The sequence below is a fragment of the Monopterus albus genome, unplaced genomic scaffold, assembly GCF_001952655.1.
Source record: "Monopterus albus unplaced genomic scaffold, M_albus_1.0 scaffold22.1, whole genome shotgun sequence".
NCBI lineage: Eukaryota > Metazoa > Chordata > Actinopteri > Synbranchiformes > Synbranchidae > Monopterus > Monopterus albus.
Window position 1 is genome coordinate 715,590 of NW_018127902.1, and position 18,530 is coordinate 734,119.

Sequence of the window (18,530 nt, forward strand, 5' to 3'; positions counted from 1 at the left end):
GCTGCTTAAAGTGCCTTAGATTTAGTGTTACTTATTTATCTACTTTATATTTCATTTGTATTTTGTGGCATTCATGTGGACGGCAAAGTAAGAATTTCATTGTACAGGGAAACACATTTCCTGACTGTGCATATGGCAAAAAACACTTTGACTTTGATCAGGCTCTCTCCCAGACATTGCTGTATAAAGCAGATCTTTCCCCAGCTCTGGGGTGTTGCCTCTCTGGGCTCCTTCAGTCCCTGTTTTACACAGCGGGGTCTACTGAGTGACGACACTTGGCTTTCATTAACAATGAATGGGCAGCTGTCACTAACCCAGGGTTTTGCCTCTCTATGTGCTCAGCAGTGCAGCAGCGCACTTTGGCCACAAGGGGTCTCACATACAGTCAGCAGCCTTTGCAGCACTCACAATGGTTAATAATCTTTTTTTTTAAATTCCTGTACACAAATTATGATCTGGACCAGCACCAAAATCTAATGAGTTCTTTGTGTACCATACCATACCTTTCAACCTACCTTTCAAAAAAATGTCAAATCCATTCTTTTCTTTTTGAGTTATGATGTTAACAAACAAACCAACTAACCAACAAATTCCAGCAAAGACATTACCTCTGCCCTTGACAGATGTAATAACACAAACAAGCAAAATCACTTGTTACACTTTATAGGAGTCAGTTAGAACCAAAAGAACACAATGAGATGGCCATAACATTAATGACCTTACACCAGAGGCCACAGCATTGCAGGGGAAAGTGAAGGATAAGTGAAGGATATATAAATACAAAAAATAAAATCTTCATTATAAACCCCAGTAAAAGTTATGTTTTGAATAAGTAAATGGTCCTATATAGCACTTTTCTACCATTGAAGTGCACTCAGCGTGCTTTACACCATTTCCTATTGACCCATTTGCACACACAACCACTCATACATTCTCCACTGGGAACAACTTGGTGTTCAGCATCTTGCTCAAGGACACTTTGATATGTGGATTGGAGAAGAAGGGAATTGAACTGCCAACCTTCCAGTTAGGAGACAATCTGCTCTACCTCCTAAGCCACAGCCGCCAAAATGCCACGATCATCAAAATGTATTTAAAGTATTACTTGGGGTTAGATGTAGATGCCACAGTATACCCACCTACCCCACTGCATATCAGCTCAAATAACAAGTACCAAGCAAATAAACTGACCTTGAGTTGAGATTTTTTTGCTTGTGGTTACTTTGTTCAGTGTAAAGCCAGCGTTCCAGTGATTCTCCTGAGCAGCAAATGTAAGTAAAACAATAATGTCTTTCAGGAGCTTCCCGTGGCACTGACTATACAAAAAACACCTATTTTTAATACTGTGTGTGTTCTACCATACAGACCTAGCTTACAAGAGTGACAAGAGTCTTCCAATCGAGGTTAGGTAAATAAAGTTGTGTGGCCCCTTGCTCCGCTGTCTTTACCTTCCACTGGTAAGGTAACTTGCTCACTGGTGGGATGCCCCTGACTAGAATATGTCATAATTGAATGTAGCCCCAAAGACACACACCTTGACTCCTCATTGCAAGAGAACAGCTCAGAGAAGACCCATCCATCCTGCTGCCAGTCACCACAGAGACAAGAGGAGTGAATGATATAAACTGCCACAAAAACATCATCCCCCACAAAATTGAAATATGCAGATGTTAAAGTGTCTTCCCTTACCTCTGTTGATAAAATGGAATGGGCTTGATTTTGAGAAGTGATTTCAACCTAGTGTGTCATGTCTGGGCTTGGCCAGACTGCAGCAACAGTGGAGCCAACAGCAAGAGAATGCACTGCAGGCCTGTTTGAAAACTGGTAAACAAGCCAACAAACAGAGCAACTGATATCTATTCATCTGTTGCCGCACCAGTGGAGGATGTCACTGAAGCCTCTATAGCAGATAGAAATGAGTTATTTAATAAGAATTCAAGCATGATCCATCAATCTTTATTTGCTCTGATTTACTGGCTCATTTCCTTCCCTCTCTTCCTACGTTCCAACCTTCCTCCCTACCTCACACACACCCATGCCTGCTAACTGCCCTATCAGCTTCAGCCTCTTCTCCCTATCCCCTGCACCTGACAGCTATACTTCTCTTCTATGAACAACTAAAAGTGGACTGGCAGGCCCACATAGCTGGAGGAGAGCTGTGGCCATGTAATAGACATGTAATGGTTATTAGTGAATTCTGAACACCTTCAAAGGGCACAAGGTGTTTACCAAGGGCAAAGAGCCTAGCTTCCACCTTTAAACCATCCCTGAGGGAAAGGTACACCTTTCACCTTTGAATGGAGATGAAGAAATCCCACTGTGGAATGCTACAGAGTAATACCAGCTCACCAATTTATAATGGAAGTTAGCATGATACTTGCTCGGTATAAATGTGTCAAGAGGGCATGGGATGGTTAATCTTCAGGGTGAGGCGTAAGCTGCCAGTCATCAGAGCTGCTTGTCGGCTGGTTGAACAACTTCAAAAACCACTGATTAGTCAGGTATATGGAGGTAAGCCTTTTTTCATGAATGTCTTTCATGAGATATTGTTCAAAAAGCATCTCATTTTTGTCCCTCTCTTTTTCCCTGCCTTGAGGTGTGTCTGTTTGGAACAGCTACATATACTTTTGATTTCCAACTTGGTTGTAAGACAAATGAACCAGTCATTTTCCCCAGAGGATATAGGTTAAGCAGTAGGCTGACAGTTCTTTCTTGGTAAATGTTGTCTGTTTTCTAACATGATCAAGAATGGACCTTAACTTTTAAGTTAGACATCCTAGAGATGTTCAGAGTCACGGAAGATTTGAGCGGCTGTAGTTCAGTGACAACTTAACAATCTATATCTGTTGATGAAGGCCATGTTGTGCAGTTGAAAGTTAAATATAAAATTATGGGAGTTAATTTGTGCAGAGATGCTCCTGTCACCAGATCTTTTAAACGTCATGAACCAACTCTTATGCTACCACACACCCTATCCTTTACGATTTTGATGCAGGCCCTCCTGGGACACAACCATTAACTCACTTTGGCTAATATTGTACTTTTAGTCTTTCAGTTTCCCTAAAAAATTGTAGATGAATGAAAGCGCAAACAAAATCATTTGACATGCAGTGATACTTGCAGTACATGACTCTTGGGTCATTGCCACTGTGCCTGCTTAGTAATCCAGCCTTGCTAAAATACAAACCCATGTTTTTTTTGCACTGTTGTACAATAAAAGTGTTCTTACAACCTAATTAATAAAGACCAAAATACCCACAGTATAATAGTGGTTTAGTTATTAAATCAATGAGTTATATATATTTAAAGACTGAAGTATAATGTTTAGTGAGGGCTACCCAGTAACAGAAATGTTTCTTTGTCTCAGTGCTGCTGATATACTCCACTGTCAGCTTGGCAGCTCACCTCCATCTGCTGTTTTGACAATGGAGTGACAGTACATATCTGCTATTCCATTAGAACAAGTTACTCCATCTGTTCTGCCTGCTTCTCCTTGCCATGTAGCCATCACTACTTCACTGTATCCATAATTTCACTTTGATTTCAGAGCTCCTTTCCCTGTTTCATCATGCCAGACGCAACAAACCCACAATCAAACATTTCCTGATCAATCAAGCCATGCTTGACCTAGTGTCATCGCTCGCTATCTCACTCTTTTTCAAGTTCGTATTGTAAAGTTTTCATGTGTGCCTACTTGCTTTCACAGATACACCTCCCACACAGCCGCTCCCTCTAGCTTAGGCTTATAATGAAATTTTTTGTTTTGTTTTGTTCTCCATTTGAAGGTGCATATACAGTTTTCACAAACTGAATATAACCAAGGCTAATCTGCCAGTACTTTCTTCTCTATATTTGGCATATTTCTTTTGCTGTGTAGAATTAACCTGACAATTACAACTCCCTCTATGATCGTTTAGTAATGATCTACTGGATTATTATTGTTTTACTCAGAACCATCCATCACTTGACTAATGACATTAATCTTTCCTGCTGGAGCAGACTGCCAGCTCAGTACAACAGACAGCTTTGGTTGAATCCCATATGTGTTCTAGTTCAGACACACTAATATAGCTATTGTGGCAACTCAGACACCAGCTCTCTGCTACAGCAGCCGCAGCCTTAATGGATTGCTGCTCCTCCGGTGGAAATACAAACACGCAAATTAAATGTTTGCCTGGACCTAGGATTTGTTGTGTAGCATCTTAGGGTAATACATTTGCAGTGCAGCATGAATACACACTACATTTCCATGTGGATGATTCTTAATGAGGTTAGAACTGAACCATGAAAGCCCCTGTCCTCGTTAAACTCAACACTTGTACTGCGAATATACACTGGTGGCACTTGTTTTTTTGTTGTTTTTTTTTATTTTAAAGTTTGATTTTTTTTTGCTGCTGGGGCTTCAAAGAAACACAAGGATGTGGAATTTCAATTGTCAGCGCTCAACCTGTTTTTCCGCAGACTGGTCTGACTTCAGCAGACCAGCAGGTAATACATTGTCTGAGTCTCTTTGCTCATGTGCTGCAGACTGCTGTTCAGAGGTATGCTGGGAATCACAACAGGTGCCTGACAGGCACATTGTGTGAACATGAGAACAAAACAAAGCTATGTCAGTCACAGATTTGTTAGTGGAATAGCTGGCGCCAAATCATTTAAAAAGCTGTGACTTTAACATGACTATAAACAAGCATAGGAAGAAAAGTTACTGTACATTTAAGACCGTGGGTTTTAAAGAGCAATGCACAATTCATAATTGCTATTAAGCCTACGAAAACAGTTGTATAATTATTTTATGGCTTCACATGAGTTTTGTTAAGTCTGAGAAAATAACAGATGATGTCATTAGGAGTTATCTTGGTGTAGTCTTGGAGACTACAAGCTTTTGAGCCATGAGGGAATGGTTTTAGTGAGACAGTATCACTTGGTTGGACTGTTTGTCCATTACTTTGTCAGACAAACATGACGGAAATGTATCAACTACTGAATGGATTTCCAGGAATGTCTGAGCAGGAACTCATGGTTTCCTGATGATCTCATCTAAAAACTTTGATGATCCCCTGACTTTACATCTAGTGCTACCATGACATTGTCATTTTTGGATAGACAGACAGATAGATAGATAGATACTTTATTAATCCCCAAGGGGAAACATGTTTGGTCACCATTTACACAATACACTAAAACACCAACAGCAGACAACAAACAAACAAACAAGGAAGAGAAAAAAGAACAAAGCAAAATAATAATAGTTATTATTACAATTCCAAGGACATAGTAGAGTTCAATTCACAAATTGACCTAGGTAGTTGCACCCCTCCATCCAATTGTGATATACAGTAAGTTCTTAATTCTTAGATAAGAAATAACATATCATATCAAGCAATCAATTAGAAATTCCATAGCTTTAGGCACAAATGAAACTCTAAATTGTTCTGTGGATCACCTTGGCATCCTAAACCAGTCACGCATCACATTTCTTAGATAATTAAAAACATTAAACATAGGATGATGCTCAAATTGAATTGTGGTCTTTACTCTCCTTCTAGTTCTTTTCTCAAATAGTTTCCAGTGAATCAGGAGTCAACCCACTAATAGAGCCTGCCTTTTTAATACACTTGTTGATCCTGTTCCTCTCATTAGAAGTAATGCTATTACCCCACCACACAGCAACATAAACAAGGAACTAGCCATGAAACTCTGATAAAAAGCGTTTAAAAACTGCTTACTAATCTCAAACGACTTTAATTTCCTTACTAAAAACACCCTGGATTGTGACTTTTTAAACACAGCTTGAACATTCTCAGTCCAATTCAGTTTCATGTCAGTATGAGCTGCCAAACATTTGCAGGAAGAAACAATTTCAATCTGCTGATTATTGATGAGAACTGTTTTAATGAATTTCTCCCAAACTATTGAATTTATTGTCATAAAATTAGATACCGACATCAAGGGATCCACGACCTTTAAAGGAGGCATCCTACTGAATTTAGAGATCCTTTTTTGACCATTATCTTTTCATATAGCACTATCATCATGTCAGTATTTAAATTTTTCCAATAGTTTAGTTTATGACTAAATACCTGCAAAAAAAACAAAAATCTGCCTCAGCTGTACTTTGTATTACAGTAAGTGCCAATTATCAAATGTTGCCAAGCTAATATGCCAAACTAATACTGTGACCATGATAAAAAAAAAGATACTTGCTAAACATCAGGGTATGACAGTCATCACTGTTACCATGTTTAGCATATGCTGACATCATTTATCTCAAAGCATAGCTGTGACTCACAAAACTGCTAGCATGGCTGTAGGCTCTGCAGCATATTACAAATGCTATCAAGATGCATTATGATGCTGCACTAATTTAGACTTTTTTATTCTCTCTTAAAAGCCCAACTTCATTAAAAGGTAGTACTAAAACACTGGAGCAAGTTTTAATATCAGCACAAGGGATATGAAGGATCATAATGATGGTAATAAAGATGTAAAGATTAATGACAAATAGTGGCCCCAAAAAAAGATTCAATTTTGTCAAAGTAAAAAGTTGAGTGTAGGCAATGTTTAATTACAATGTACAGCACTGTACTCTTGTCTCTGAAGCATGAGTTGGATGAGTTAATTACTACACAGTCAATTAGAGAGTCATGGCCTTGCCTCTCAAGGTAGCTATGAGGTAATACTCACTGCCGAGATAGAAACCTACCTACTACAATCACTACGACTGTAACTTACATAAAGGAAAATGTTTATCTCCCCTTTCTTATTTTTTACAGTATCCCTCAAGTGCTACTAAATATCTACCAATGCATCATTAGAAATACTTTATTTTTTGTGTTAACTAAAGGGCGCAAAGGTCTCTCATGTACAATTGAAGAAAGTAGAAACAAACGCCTCTTCTTATCTGGGCTTTTGTCTAAAACACGAAGAAAAAAAAGAATTTAGGAAAGATTCCCTTACACCCAGTCTACTAGAAGCCTAGGCAGTTCACAGGGAATAAAATGAGACAACTCCAAAATATTCTATGTGCGGAGCGTCTTCTTCTACTGTTCTTCTATGTCAGGCTGTTTATGTAACCCACTCAACTGGCAGCATCGACATTGGCCTTATTCTCAGAAGCCAACTTGGGATTACATCAATGAGTAAATGTCTCCACAAAACCTCACAGTCAAGAGATAAGAGTCTGGAAAGGTCACTAAATCTGAAAATACCTCAATTCACTCGAGGAGAGCACTGACCTGGATGTTTTTTTTTTAAGTAATAAAAGACAGTCAAGAATTACAGCAAATACTTTACACCAGTCTATTTATACCGACATGGATTCTGATGTTTCACTAAATAGTTTCACTCCTGCCTCAAACTTAAGTCTTCAGGGTTGCACTTAACCACAGTTAAATACCAACTTAGAGCTGATTAAATTCAGAGTGACCCAGTCCGAAAACTATTAGCCGGTTACAAGCTGCAAATGAGCATATTAAAGCTCCTCACTGCTGGTTTAACAGTCAAGATGAAGTGTCGAAGCTGCGAGGGAAATCAGGTCGAATTAAGCAGCCAATAATATCTGTATAAACCTCTCTTTACAAAGTAGAGGATGAGCGTATTCCCTGTTTGTAACAACAACCCCAAGGAGGTGGCTGCAACATGTGCATAACACATTGAGAAGAAAATGAAAAGAGGTCTGGCAGAGGATGTAATCATGCCCGGGCTTTTTCTTTTGGGTGTCAAGGTGTCCTAGTGATCATGCAAGTCATAGCCACATTAGTCATATCCTCATAATACCTGTAATCATCATTGCATGCACTGAACCCTACTACCATGTTAATGTTGAGTTGCCAAATCCAAAAGCCAGCTGCCTCAGCCCACTTGAGCGTTCTACTCTGCTGTTTGATGTATATTCCTTTTTCATGACTGAGACTTATTTAATCAGTGTGATCAATAGCCGTTACCAACATTGATCTTGTGAGTCTGTTTCATGTGCAAGGCAGACACATCTCATATTTAGCATATGCTGTAATTTTTAAACATAGTGCAAGCTGCTAATGGCTGTTTTTAATTAACACTAGCAAAGACTGTTCTGGAATAAGGCAGATGGCATATCTCCTTGAACTACACTGCTACCCAGACTTCACAGAGATGTGAACTATAGCATGGATCAGGCCACATACAGTATTGTTCAAAATAATAGCAGTACAATGTGACTAATCAGAATAATCCAGGTTTTTAGTATATTTTTCATTGCTACATGGCAAACAAGTTACCAGTAGGTGCAGTAGATTCTCAGAAAACAAACAAGACCCAGCATTCATGATATGCACGCTCTTAAGGCTGTGCAATTGGGCAATTAGTTGAAAGGGGTGTGTTAAAAAAAATAGCAGCGTGGCATTCAATCAGTGAGGTTACAATTTGCCAAAGAACACGTCAACTGGCCTAAAGAGAAATGGAGGAACATTTTGTGGACTGATGAGAGTAAAATTGTTCTTTAAGGGTCCAAGGGCCACAGACAGTTTGTGAGACGACCCCCAAACTCTGAATTCAAGCCACAGTACACAGTGAAGACAGTGAAGCAAGCATCATGATATGGGCATGTTTCTCCTACTATGGTGTTGGGCCTATTTATCGCATACCAGGGATCATGGATCAGTTTGCATATGTCAAAATACTTGAAGAGGTCATGTTGCCTTATGCTGAAGAGGACATGCCCTTGAAATGGTTGTTTCAACAAGACAATGACCCCAAACACACTAGTAAACGAGCAAAGTCTTGGTTCCAAACCAACAAAATTAATGTTATGGAGTGGCCAGCCCAATCCCCGGACCTTAATCCAATCGAGAACTTGTGGGGTGATATCAAAAATGCTGTTTCTGAAGCAAAACCAAGAAATGTAAATGAATTGTGGAATGTTGTTAAAGAATCATGGAGTGGAATAACAGCTGAAAGGTGCCACAAGTTAGTTGACTCCATGCCACACAGATGTGAAGCAGTTATAAAAAACTGTGGTCATACAACTAAATATTAGTTTAGTGATTCACAGGATTGCTAAATCCTAGAAACAAAAACGTTTGTACAACATAGTTTTGTGTTTGTACAGTCAACGGCAGACACTGCCATTTTTTTTTAACACACCCCTTTCAACTAATTGCCCAATTGCACAGCCTTAAGAGCGTGCATATCATGAATGCTGGGTCTTGTTTGCTTTCTGAGAATCTACTGCACCTACTGGTAACTTGTTTGCCATGTAGCAATAAAAAATGTACTAAAAACCTGGATTATTCTGGTTAGTCACATTGTACTGCTATTATTTTGAACAATACTGTATTTGTGTCCGAACCCGACATGTGCAGAAGAGCGTGGCATCTTAACCAGGTCCAGACCCAACAAGCTTATAGTGTCCAAACCTGACACAGTTCAAATGAAAATGAAAATTTCAATATGTTTTTAATTTAGCCTTAAACAAAACAATATTTGAAATCAGGCACAACTCAAGAGGTAATGTGCTTCATAACTTAGGGGCAGCAACAGCAAAGGCCCGGTCCTTCCATCTCTTGTAGTTTGTTCTTGGGATTTCCAGTAAGTGCTGATCAGCTGATCTAAGAGCTCTAAAACACCTAAGGAAGCTCAGTGGGACAGGGAGGAGCCAAGCCATTTAGTACCTTAAAAACAAACATCAAAAGTTTAAAATCAATCCTAAAACACACAGGGAACCAGTGGAGAGAGCATAAAACTGGTGAGATGTGCTCAGGTTGAGCAGCTGAGTTTGTACAGTGTTTTTCCCCTTCTCATTAAACAAAGCAGACATTTGAGTGCTCCAGCCATTTAGCCAAAGGTCAGACCTACGTGTCCAAACCTGACCCAACATAATTTCTAAATTTCTGTCCAAACATGGCCAGAGCCCAGTGGGTCCCATCAGGCTTGGTTTCGGTATCCATGCTCTAATGTGAACTCCTTAAACCTGGCTACCATGTTCCTCTAAGAGTTGTTCTTGTGGTCTAAATTAGCAGCAGCATAATTTTCAGGCTGAGCTGAAATGCTGGAACAAAGTAGTGGAGCTTTAAAATCCGGGTAAAGTAGTAATAAATACATGTTCTGAATGTGTCACACCACAGGAAAGTGTTATTAACCACACAGCCAAATTTGAATATTCTCACCAGTGTATTAATAGAGAGCTGGATACAGCACTGCAAGATGGTGTCTGTTAATTTCTATGAAAGTTGCTCAGTGGCACATACTCTGATAAAAAATCCTCATGCTTCCAGAGTCCATCCATAAAAATGACCCAGATGTTCCACAACGCATCTACATTTTTCCGAAAGAGCATGCGCACTTGTGCTGAGCTCGAACAAACAGAGTGACTTCCGATTGGCTTCAAGCACATAAAGGAATAAAATAAAAATATTCTATTGCTGAACCACACTTTCCAAATATTACTGGACCCATGTCTGTGCAGATTCTCAGTCATCCAGGTCATAGTAAACTGAAAAAACTTCAACTGGACCCAATTGATCAAATTCTGAAAATAAAAAGAGTTGTTTTGCAGGGTTTTTAATGCTCAGAAAAAATGCATTCACCATTTTACAGCCACTCCTTTTCCAACAATTATCTATGGGAAAAATGCTTTTTGGACTAGTGTGCATCATGTGATGAATGCAGAAGCTGTAGAAACATGGTTTGGCTGCTATGCCAGACTTGCTTCACGTTCTCTGCTCTGAAACACTGGGGGCATGTCAGGTGAAGTGACTGAAACCTGAAACCTTCATGATTCTGTTTTGGCATCCAGAGAAGGACGGAAGCATAGCCAGCTAACCGAAGGCTATGGGAAGTGCAAGTGTAAGAAGTCACAACTGAAAAGGGAAAATCACCAATGGAGTGTGTAAGAATTTCACTTGCACATGCAAGATAAAGTCAGAGTATTTGGACGCACTGGGTTTTTAGCACTCCAAGAGACCAGTGACTGACAGTGGATCAGAGAATATGGTTTTGGTGTTTATGGAGCAGCTTCTCCCCTTTGTGTTTCTGTTAGAACAAGATTATTGCTTAGCACTTTATACAGAGCGGACAGCAACCGAAGCACCGTGTGCACAGAGGAAGGCCAGGTTAAGTGAAACATTAGGCTACAACACCTACTGTACTGTATGCTTGTTACTGTACATGCCATAAAACCTTTGCGAGTAAAAAGTAAAACACTATGCTAACATGCATTTAGCAAGATTCGTAACATCACTTCATGTACTCCACTTGATAAAATAAGTAGGATTCTGTTAATACCTGGTATACACAATCATAGGGTGACTTTATTTCTATATATCTGTCTAGATATTTAATCACTCTCCTTTGATGCAGACTTACACAATTTATACTGCAACACCACTCTGCCAATAAGAAACCTGAAATTTGTGCAGGGCTTGTGCCCTTTTTCAGTTTTGCCATTGACATTTTGGCTACAGCAACCGCTGTTCAATGGTCATCACCCTCCTGCACCAAGTCCCCCATGCCGAGCAGTCGCTTCGGCTCTCAGGTCAGCATCACTGACCTTAATGGCAGACCTGTGCTGGGCACAATCTTACGGCCCTGTGTGAAGATGTTATACAAGGCTCCATACTGTGTGACAAAGCCCAGTGAAGGTGACACCATGATGAAGACTAGTAAGGAAAATTAGAGTGTGAGAATCGTTTTAAGGGACTGATGTTGTTTTTGGTCCAGATAGTAGAGAAATAAATATAGAATGTAGTGTATAGTAGAGAGAAACGAAGCTGGGGGAACAAAATTGGCTGCACCTTTACTGTAATGGCTTGCATGGTCCATTGAGCATTATGTGCATTTCCACTGCATCATTTTCATTAGTACAACACAGTTGTGCTACACACCCCACTCTGTTGCCCTCAGCTTCTGTTTTGAATTTTCAATGTAAAGTCACTATTCTACTTCCTCAATTATTTTATTTTACAATGAAAGAACAAGGTCTGTAAAAATAAATAATTTCCCAACAGTTTTCTGGGCAGGACCCTGCAGAAACATTTACTACTACTTATGAGCAGAACAATAGATGTTGTTTAGTTGGTACACTCCCAATTAATTCACTGTTAAGCCATTGTCACTTTGAATGGGGTCAATTTGCTTTGGCTCCACAAACAAATCTACACAATCTATTGAAATTAATTGACTTCACTCATAATCCTAAATGCTGGGGCCTTGTGCTCATTACAGTTTGAGGGTCTTTTATTGTGAAACAATAGAGAAAGTGTTTAGTTTGCATTGACAGGAAACATTAGCAAAGACAATGTAGCAGTGTAAATGGCAGGAGATAAGAAAACCAGAATGTGCCCTAATAAAATATAATATACACCCACATAATAGATGGATGTAGCCATAAAGGGCAGCGTCCAATTACAGCACGTCTCTAATAAAGGCCTGGCTCTTTCTTCATTTCAGGTACATAAAGGTTCACACCAGTATTTTAGGATTTCTGCTATTTAACAAGATTTATATTCAGAATGAATGAATACTCGACCACTGGGTAATTTGCTAAACCGATGAAAACTACTGGCTTAGTAAATCACATGCAGCTAATTGCGGTGTAGACAAAGAAGAGATGAAATCAAGCATAATCTCACCTTTTGGTCGTGACTGTAGGCTAAGGCCCAGTCCTCTTCAGTAGGGTGAAATAAAAGGCTAAGGACGTAGAAAGTGAGGCGGTACTTCTGGTAACTGGCTCCCTCATCAGAGCTGATGAGCACGCTGCTCTCAAACTCCGGATCTGTCAACACCATAATCTGAGAGCAGGGAGATGAGAGAGAGGAGGACGAGGAGAGTGTGCACACGTGAGGGGAGAAGGTGTGAGATTTTGAAGATGAGGGTGAGAGAGGATTTGAAGGATGGGGTTTGAGTGAAGAAGCGGAAACATAGGGAGATGAGAGAAGGTTACAAAGAGATGTTAGAGGCAGGAGCAGTGTCAGCAGAAAAGGCCTGGCTTTTGGCACACGCCAGGCTTACGCTTAGCAAACAGCTCTGCTATATTTCCAACTTCATTTCATGAGAGTGACTCTAGTGCTTCTGTTACCATGGCTCTCTGGCTCTTCCTGTGCACTCTGGGATGAAATCTTGGAGATTTCATCATCTTGTTCCAAAATAAGATGAGTGTTGTTCACAGCAACAAGAGCTAAAATGGTGTCATAGCCAAAAAGTATACCTGATGCACACAGGTGGATTGAAAAATCAGGAAGTGATTTGTCCTGACCTACAATGTAGATCACCTTTAATGTAAGGTGGTGGAGCTTGTAGCCTAGTAATAATTATGTGCTGTACAAATGCAGGATTAAGCAGAACCGGCACATACAGTATGTTATTTTCTTTATCAGCTAGTCATTTAGCATGTCATTTCTTAGCATTTCTCCTTCCAATAGAATTCTAATTTCAAATTTAAACAGCACCACAGTGGTAGAGGCCCTAATTTCATGCTTGGAATATTTCTCCTAGTGCTATCACAGTTATTACAAAATTCAATAAGAACAGAAATTTCACAATGCATATTTTTTCAGTTAATGACATTTAGAGCCTTTGTGGCCACAGATAAAATGGTCACAGGAATTCCTCCTTGACGAAAGAAGAGGCAATTAAATAGGCCTGTAATATATTTTATTTCATGTTAAAAGGTTATGACATTTCAAATGATGTAAGAAAATGCATCATCAGTACAATTACATGTATATGTAAATTTACAGTAGAGCTTTGCTTCATACATGCTAAAACATTTGATGTGTTTGTCATATATTACTGGTGTTTGGTGACATACTTTATAAATGCACCAAAAACTTTGTTTAAAATGATCAAATTCAACAAGTTTTAATGATTTACTAAAATTGAAAAGTTTCTTTGAAACTTTGCAGGTGTTGCGTTTATTTTTTTTTTTTGCGGTACCTGGCATGACATCTTACCCCACATACTGTGACACCATACCCACTAATGGGGCACACTGTCACAAGTGCAGACTCACTGTTTAACTGTCTATAACTCTCTTCTGAAGAAAGATGTGAAAATCTAATGAGTACAAAAGATATAGCTGACACTGTCTGGTATGAAACAACGTGATGTACAGTTTCCAGGATGTATAAAAAGACTGAAAAGTGTGACAAGTTACCCTGGTATACAATACCATGATTAATAGGAAATATATATGAGCGAAGATTTAAATATTTATCTCTATGTATGGTGTTTCTAATCCTGCTTAAACCAAACAGCCTTGGCTCTACAAAGATAGGATCATTGGGATGGAACTGTGGGTAGTGACTGCTCTCCTGGCCCAGATGGCTCTGTTTTCTCTAGTCAATTCAATTTGAATTGGAAAAACAGCAGCACATTTGTCAGTGACAGAATTGCTAGCCCTCTTTCCAGGGCTTTAACCGGGAACCCTCCCTGGTGGTGATTTAGATAAATTGTTTTTCATTAAGCTCCAATAAACAGGCAGTGCATTCTCAACCTGGAATTCTCATTGGCCTGGGCTTGCCGATCTCGTCATTCGTTACCTGTCACTGTGTAATACCAAGGCCTCCTGATATCTGCCAGTGTCTTTGGGGCTTGTCAGATGGAATTTACAGTTTTTAACCAGTAATCATAGTTTATGATATCATAGTAAGCAGCGAAGTTTATTTTGAATGAGAAATTACAGTTCGCTTTGCCTTATTTTCAGTCAGCCGTCAGGACTTTCGGTTAAACAGAAATGTAGAAATACCTTGAAGGCGTGTGTGAACATACTTTAAATTTCATATTAAACTCTCCCCATACTCTCTAATCAAGCCTTGTACTACTGTAACAATGGCTGTCTGCTGCAATGCTTTTTGTTCCTCTTTTTTTGATTCAGCAAAGCTCACAATGTGCTCTTTTAATACTGGGAATGGTGCCCTGGAAGCACTGTCACATTACTCATTTACCGCCATGTAAGTGTGAAAACAGCCACATTATTTCCCATCCTTACATAATATTATAACAAACCAGTTTCTGTCTGTCGCCTCTGTATTTGGAAAAAATCCACAGTCAATTTGAAGCCAATACAAAGGCGGGAATAGGAGCAGCGGCCAGTTTCTCTCCGGCCTACTAAACACTCACCCTGAAACCATAATTACTCACTTCCAAAATCAAAGTGGCTAGTAAGCAAAGGGTGATTAAGATTTACCCCACAATGTCCACTCAGCCTTTGTGAAGAGGCAGGTGAGTGAGGAGGGTAACATTCCTAAATCAATAAAGGTTAGAAAGATAAGCTTTGTGTTTTATCAGCCTGATGTGCATTTGCTGGGGCGCAGAGATAGAAGCTGGTAGTTGTCGGATCATGAGGTAAATGGAGGTATGGATCAGAGACGGAGGGAAAGAAACAACCAGGGAAAGAGACACCCTGCAGTAAATGAATCACGTCACGCTCAATCAATTGAATTTAGTCTGTCTTTGACAGGAGGTTTTAGCAGAGAGTTGTAGCTGCAATATGCTCATTAACCACGGATCAAGACTTCATCACCTACATTTAGCTATCATGCCTTCACCGTCTTGCTTCATCAGTGACATTTTAACTGTGCATGCCTTTATTTTTAAATTGACCTAATCTACTAGCCGTTCAATCAAACCATTCAAGGACTGCGCAGAGGCCGAGCTCGGAAAAAGACATTCAGCCCAGAAGATTCATGGGAGGTGTCATTTACAGAGGCTTTGCTAAATGTCATTAATATCATTCAAGACTGTAATGTGACAGTGTAAAAGGCCACAGCTTTGCCATAATTCTTGGACAATGTAAGAAGAAAGATTTCTGCATATGCTTCCAGAATCACTGCAGTGAAGATGTAACAGTTCTAGTGGTTGACATGAGTAACTCAAAGAGCAGCAAATGATTATATCTTAGGCATCCAGACCCTTTTTATCTGGTAGAACACAGGCAGATGCTGAATAAGAGTACTTAGATTGAAGAAGACAACAGAGGAGTGCAACTAACATACAGGCAACCCTTCATCCATGTATGGACTGGCCAGTCGAAATCACTAGATCAGGGATAAGGTGCAGAGCCAGAGGTCAACTATTAGAGTTAAATATTCTTATGATATTGTTACTTGTTATTGCATGCAGTGACTCAACATCAGTGCAATAAAATATATTTTTTATTTATTTATTTTTCAAAGATTGGCTTAAAGATATCAAATATTGTGAATATACAGTATTTTGGTGCAACTGATCCCAGAACTGCATTGTTGGGTGTGATTTACATCCTGCATATTGCGTGAGTGTAAATTTTATTTTCCTCCTTGGGGCATTAATAAAATTTATATCCTCTTATATAACTGAAATAGCAACAACAACAACAGCAAAAAAAAGCAACAAAAAAAAGTATGTGGCATCAGCAACAGAGGATCCTGCTATGCCCTTGATGTGGAATTAAATTTTCTCCACATAAAAAAGGCAGGAGAAGTGAGTCATGAGGAGTAATCAGCACCAGCTATGATCTGCTTCTTACCCTGACATGGTTTAACTCAGAAGTCCTGGGATCTCATTAAGTCCAGCACCATGCAGACATATTTGGGGTTAGTGCCTTTTCTTCGACTTTGAAAAAGTGAGGGTGACATGCTCGAGCACCTCCACAGCTTCAAGCATGCCCTTGTCACACTCAGGAGTCATACTTTATTTCTTGTAAATCTGTTGATGCTACACATTTATTAAATGTGTCTGACCAGGCAGATCAACCTGAACAAAATTATTACTTTTAAAGATAACATGCTGTTTTTGCTTTGTAAGTTTTGCATCGCCTGTCAAATTGCAGGAAAATTCGCTATGCTATTATCAAACCATGACTTGTAGTTTTCAGGACATTATTATGCTGATGTCCTGTGATTTTAAGTATCATAGAATCCGTGAAGACCACTGTCTTTGTTACCTGTGAGCTCAAATGTGTTCTGGAATAAAATAAGTCTAAGCATACTAAACACTCAGATGCTTTCATTTTTACAACTTAAAAACTTTACAGGCATTGTTAAATATGGCATTACTTTTAATTGTTTGTTTAAATGGGTTAACGCTACGCTGTGTAAATGAAAGTGGCAGTTGAGGCAGCTATTGTTCATAGGTTTATAAGAACAATGTATATGGCAATATGAAAACAATATGACAATGTGTAAAGGATTTCTTAAAGATCTACCACTCTCACATTGTTTTAGCTTGGACTTGCTTCCTGTTTTGTGCTTTTATTTTGGTTTGATTTCCTGGTTTTGTATCACCTCGCCTGCCCCAGCTTTACCCCAGTGCACAATCACCACTCATTGTCTTCACTTGTTGCTCGATATCCTCTGTTCTCTAGCCCATATATTCTCCTTCTTTCCATCAGTCTCTTGCTGGTCCATTCACCTGCCACACCCTGCCCGTTTGTTATGTTCATGCTTTGTTTTCTATGCCGGCAACCCTTGGACATTTCCCTTGAGGACTCTGGATTTCAGTTTGGGGTATTCTCACTTTTGTTCTGCAGTTTTGTTGGAGTGTTGTGCTTTTGAGGTATTTACTTAGTTGCCTGACTGAACTTTGAGTTGTAGCCCTGTCGATATTTTGTTAAGCCTGTCAGGTAGAGCTCTTCTGGCTTTTTGCCTGTGTCTCCTAGTCCACTTGCCTTTATTAAAAGGATCTACTTAGAACTAGTCCCTCTGTGTGCGTCTGCATTTCGCGTCCTTCCCGTGTATTAGTCCTGACACACATGGTGTCATTTTCTGTTTCCAACAAAAAAAGCTCCAAAAACTGACTGCGTACTACTTGCTCAGAACCAAAGCAAGCTAGTCTATGGAGCATTTCCCCTCACTGGGTGGTAGAGACATAAAACATAACCAAAAGAAGAGTGCATGTTGAACTTGTGTTAACATGACTCCATAAATTATGATGATGTTCCACACTAACACATTAGCCATTTTATATTGAAAGGCACTGATAAATCAATGTTGTGTTCACAACTTGTTTCTACTGCCTCCAAGGGTCAAAACATTCTGTTACTGTTCCTACAGGTTTATATTATCCATATATCATTTGAATATTGTCTTTGGTCAGCTTTATTTGACAACCTGATTTTATGGAATGGAACCACAAGCAGAAAATGTGTCCTGTCGGGGTTCTGTGTGTTGACCTCTGGTTTCACTTTTTTGATAAAACCACAATAATCAATTTGTTCCAGTGTGCTGCAGCACTAATGTATCAAAGTCATAAAGGCAGTGAACTCACTGAAGAATGCGGTTACACATCGTCATCAGTCTTACATTAGTGAATATTACATAACAGCAGATGTACATAACAGTAGTTGGGTTAGGGTTAACCCTATTATGCTGGTCACAGTAAGGCTGTAGCAGGAAAAATGTACTGATTTAAGCAAGACTATATTTTATCATTTATATAATTAGCTTTTAATTTATAATGAGAAGATTATTATTTTGGGAACACTTATTTCTTTTAGGGTCACGGGGGCAGCAGTCTAAGCAAAGATGCCCAGACTTCCCTCTCTCCAGACACTTCCTCCAGCTCCTCCGGGGGAATGC

At 39.4% G+C, this 18,530-nt stretch overlaps 1 protein-coding gene across 2 annotated transcripts in view; it reads right to left on the reverse strand.

Annotated features, from left to right (window-relative positions):
• The window catches only part of sorcs3a (sortilin related VPS10 domain containing receptor 3a), a 270,254-nt gene that overhangs the window by 92,404 nt on the left and 159,320 nt on the right, over nucleotides 1–18,530 (reverse strand). For both annotated transcript variants that reach the window (XM_020594176.1, XM_020594177.1), the window contains one exon: nucleotides 12,606–12,764. In XM_020594176.1, the coding sequence (XP_020449832.1) occupies nucleotides 12,606–12,764 (159 nt within the window). The remainder of the gene's footprint in view (nucleotides 1–12,605; nucleotides 12,765–18,530) is intronic.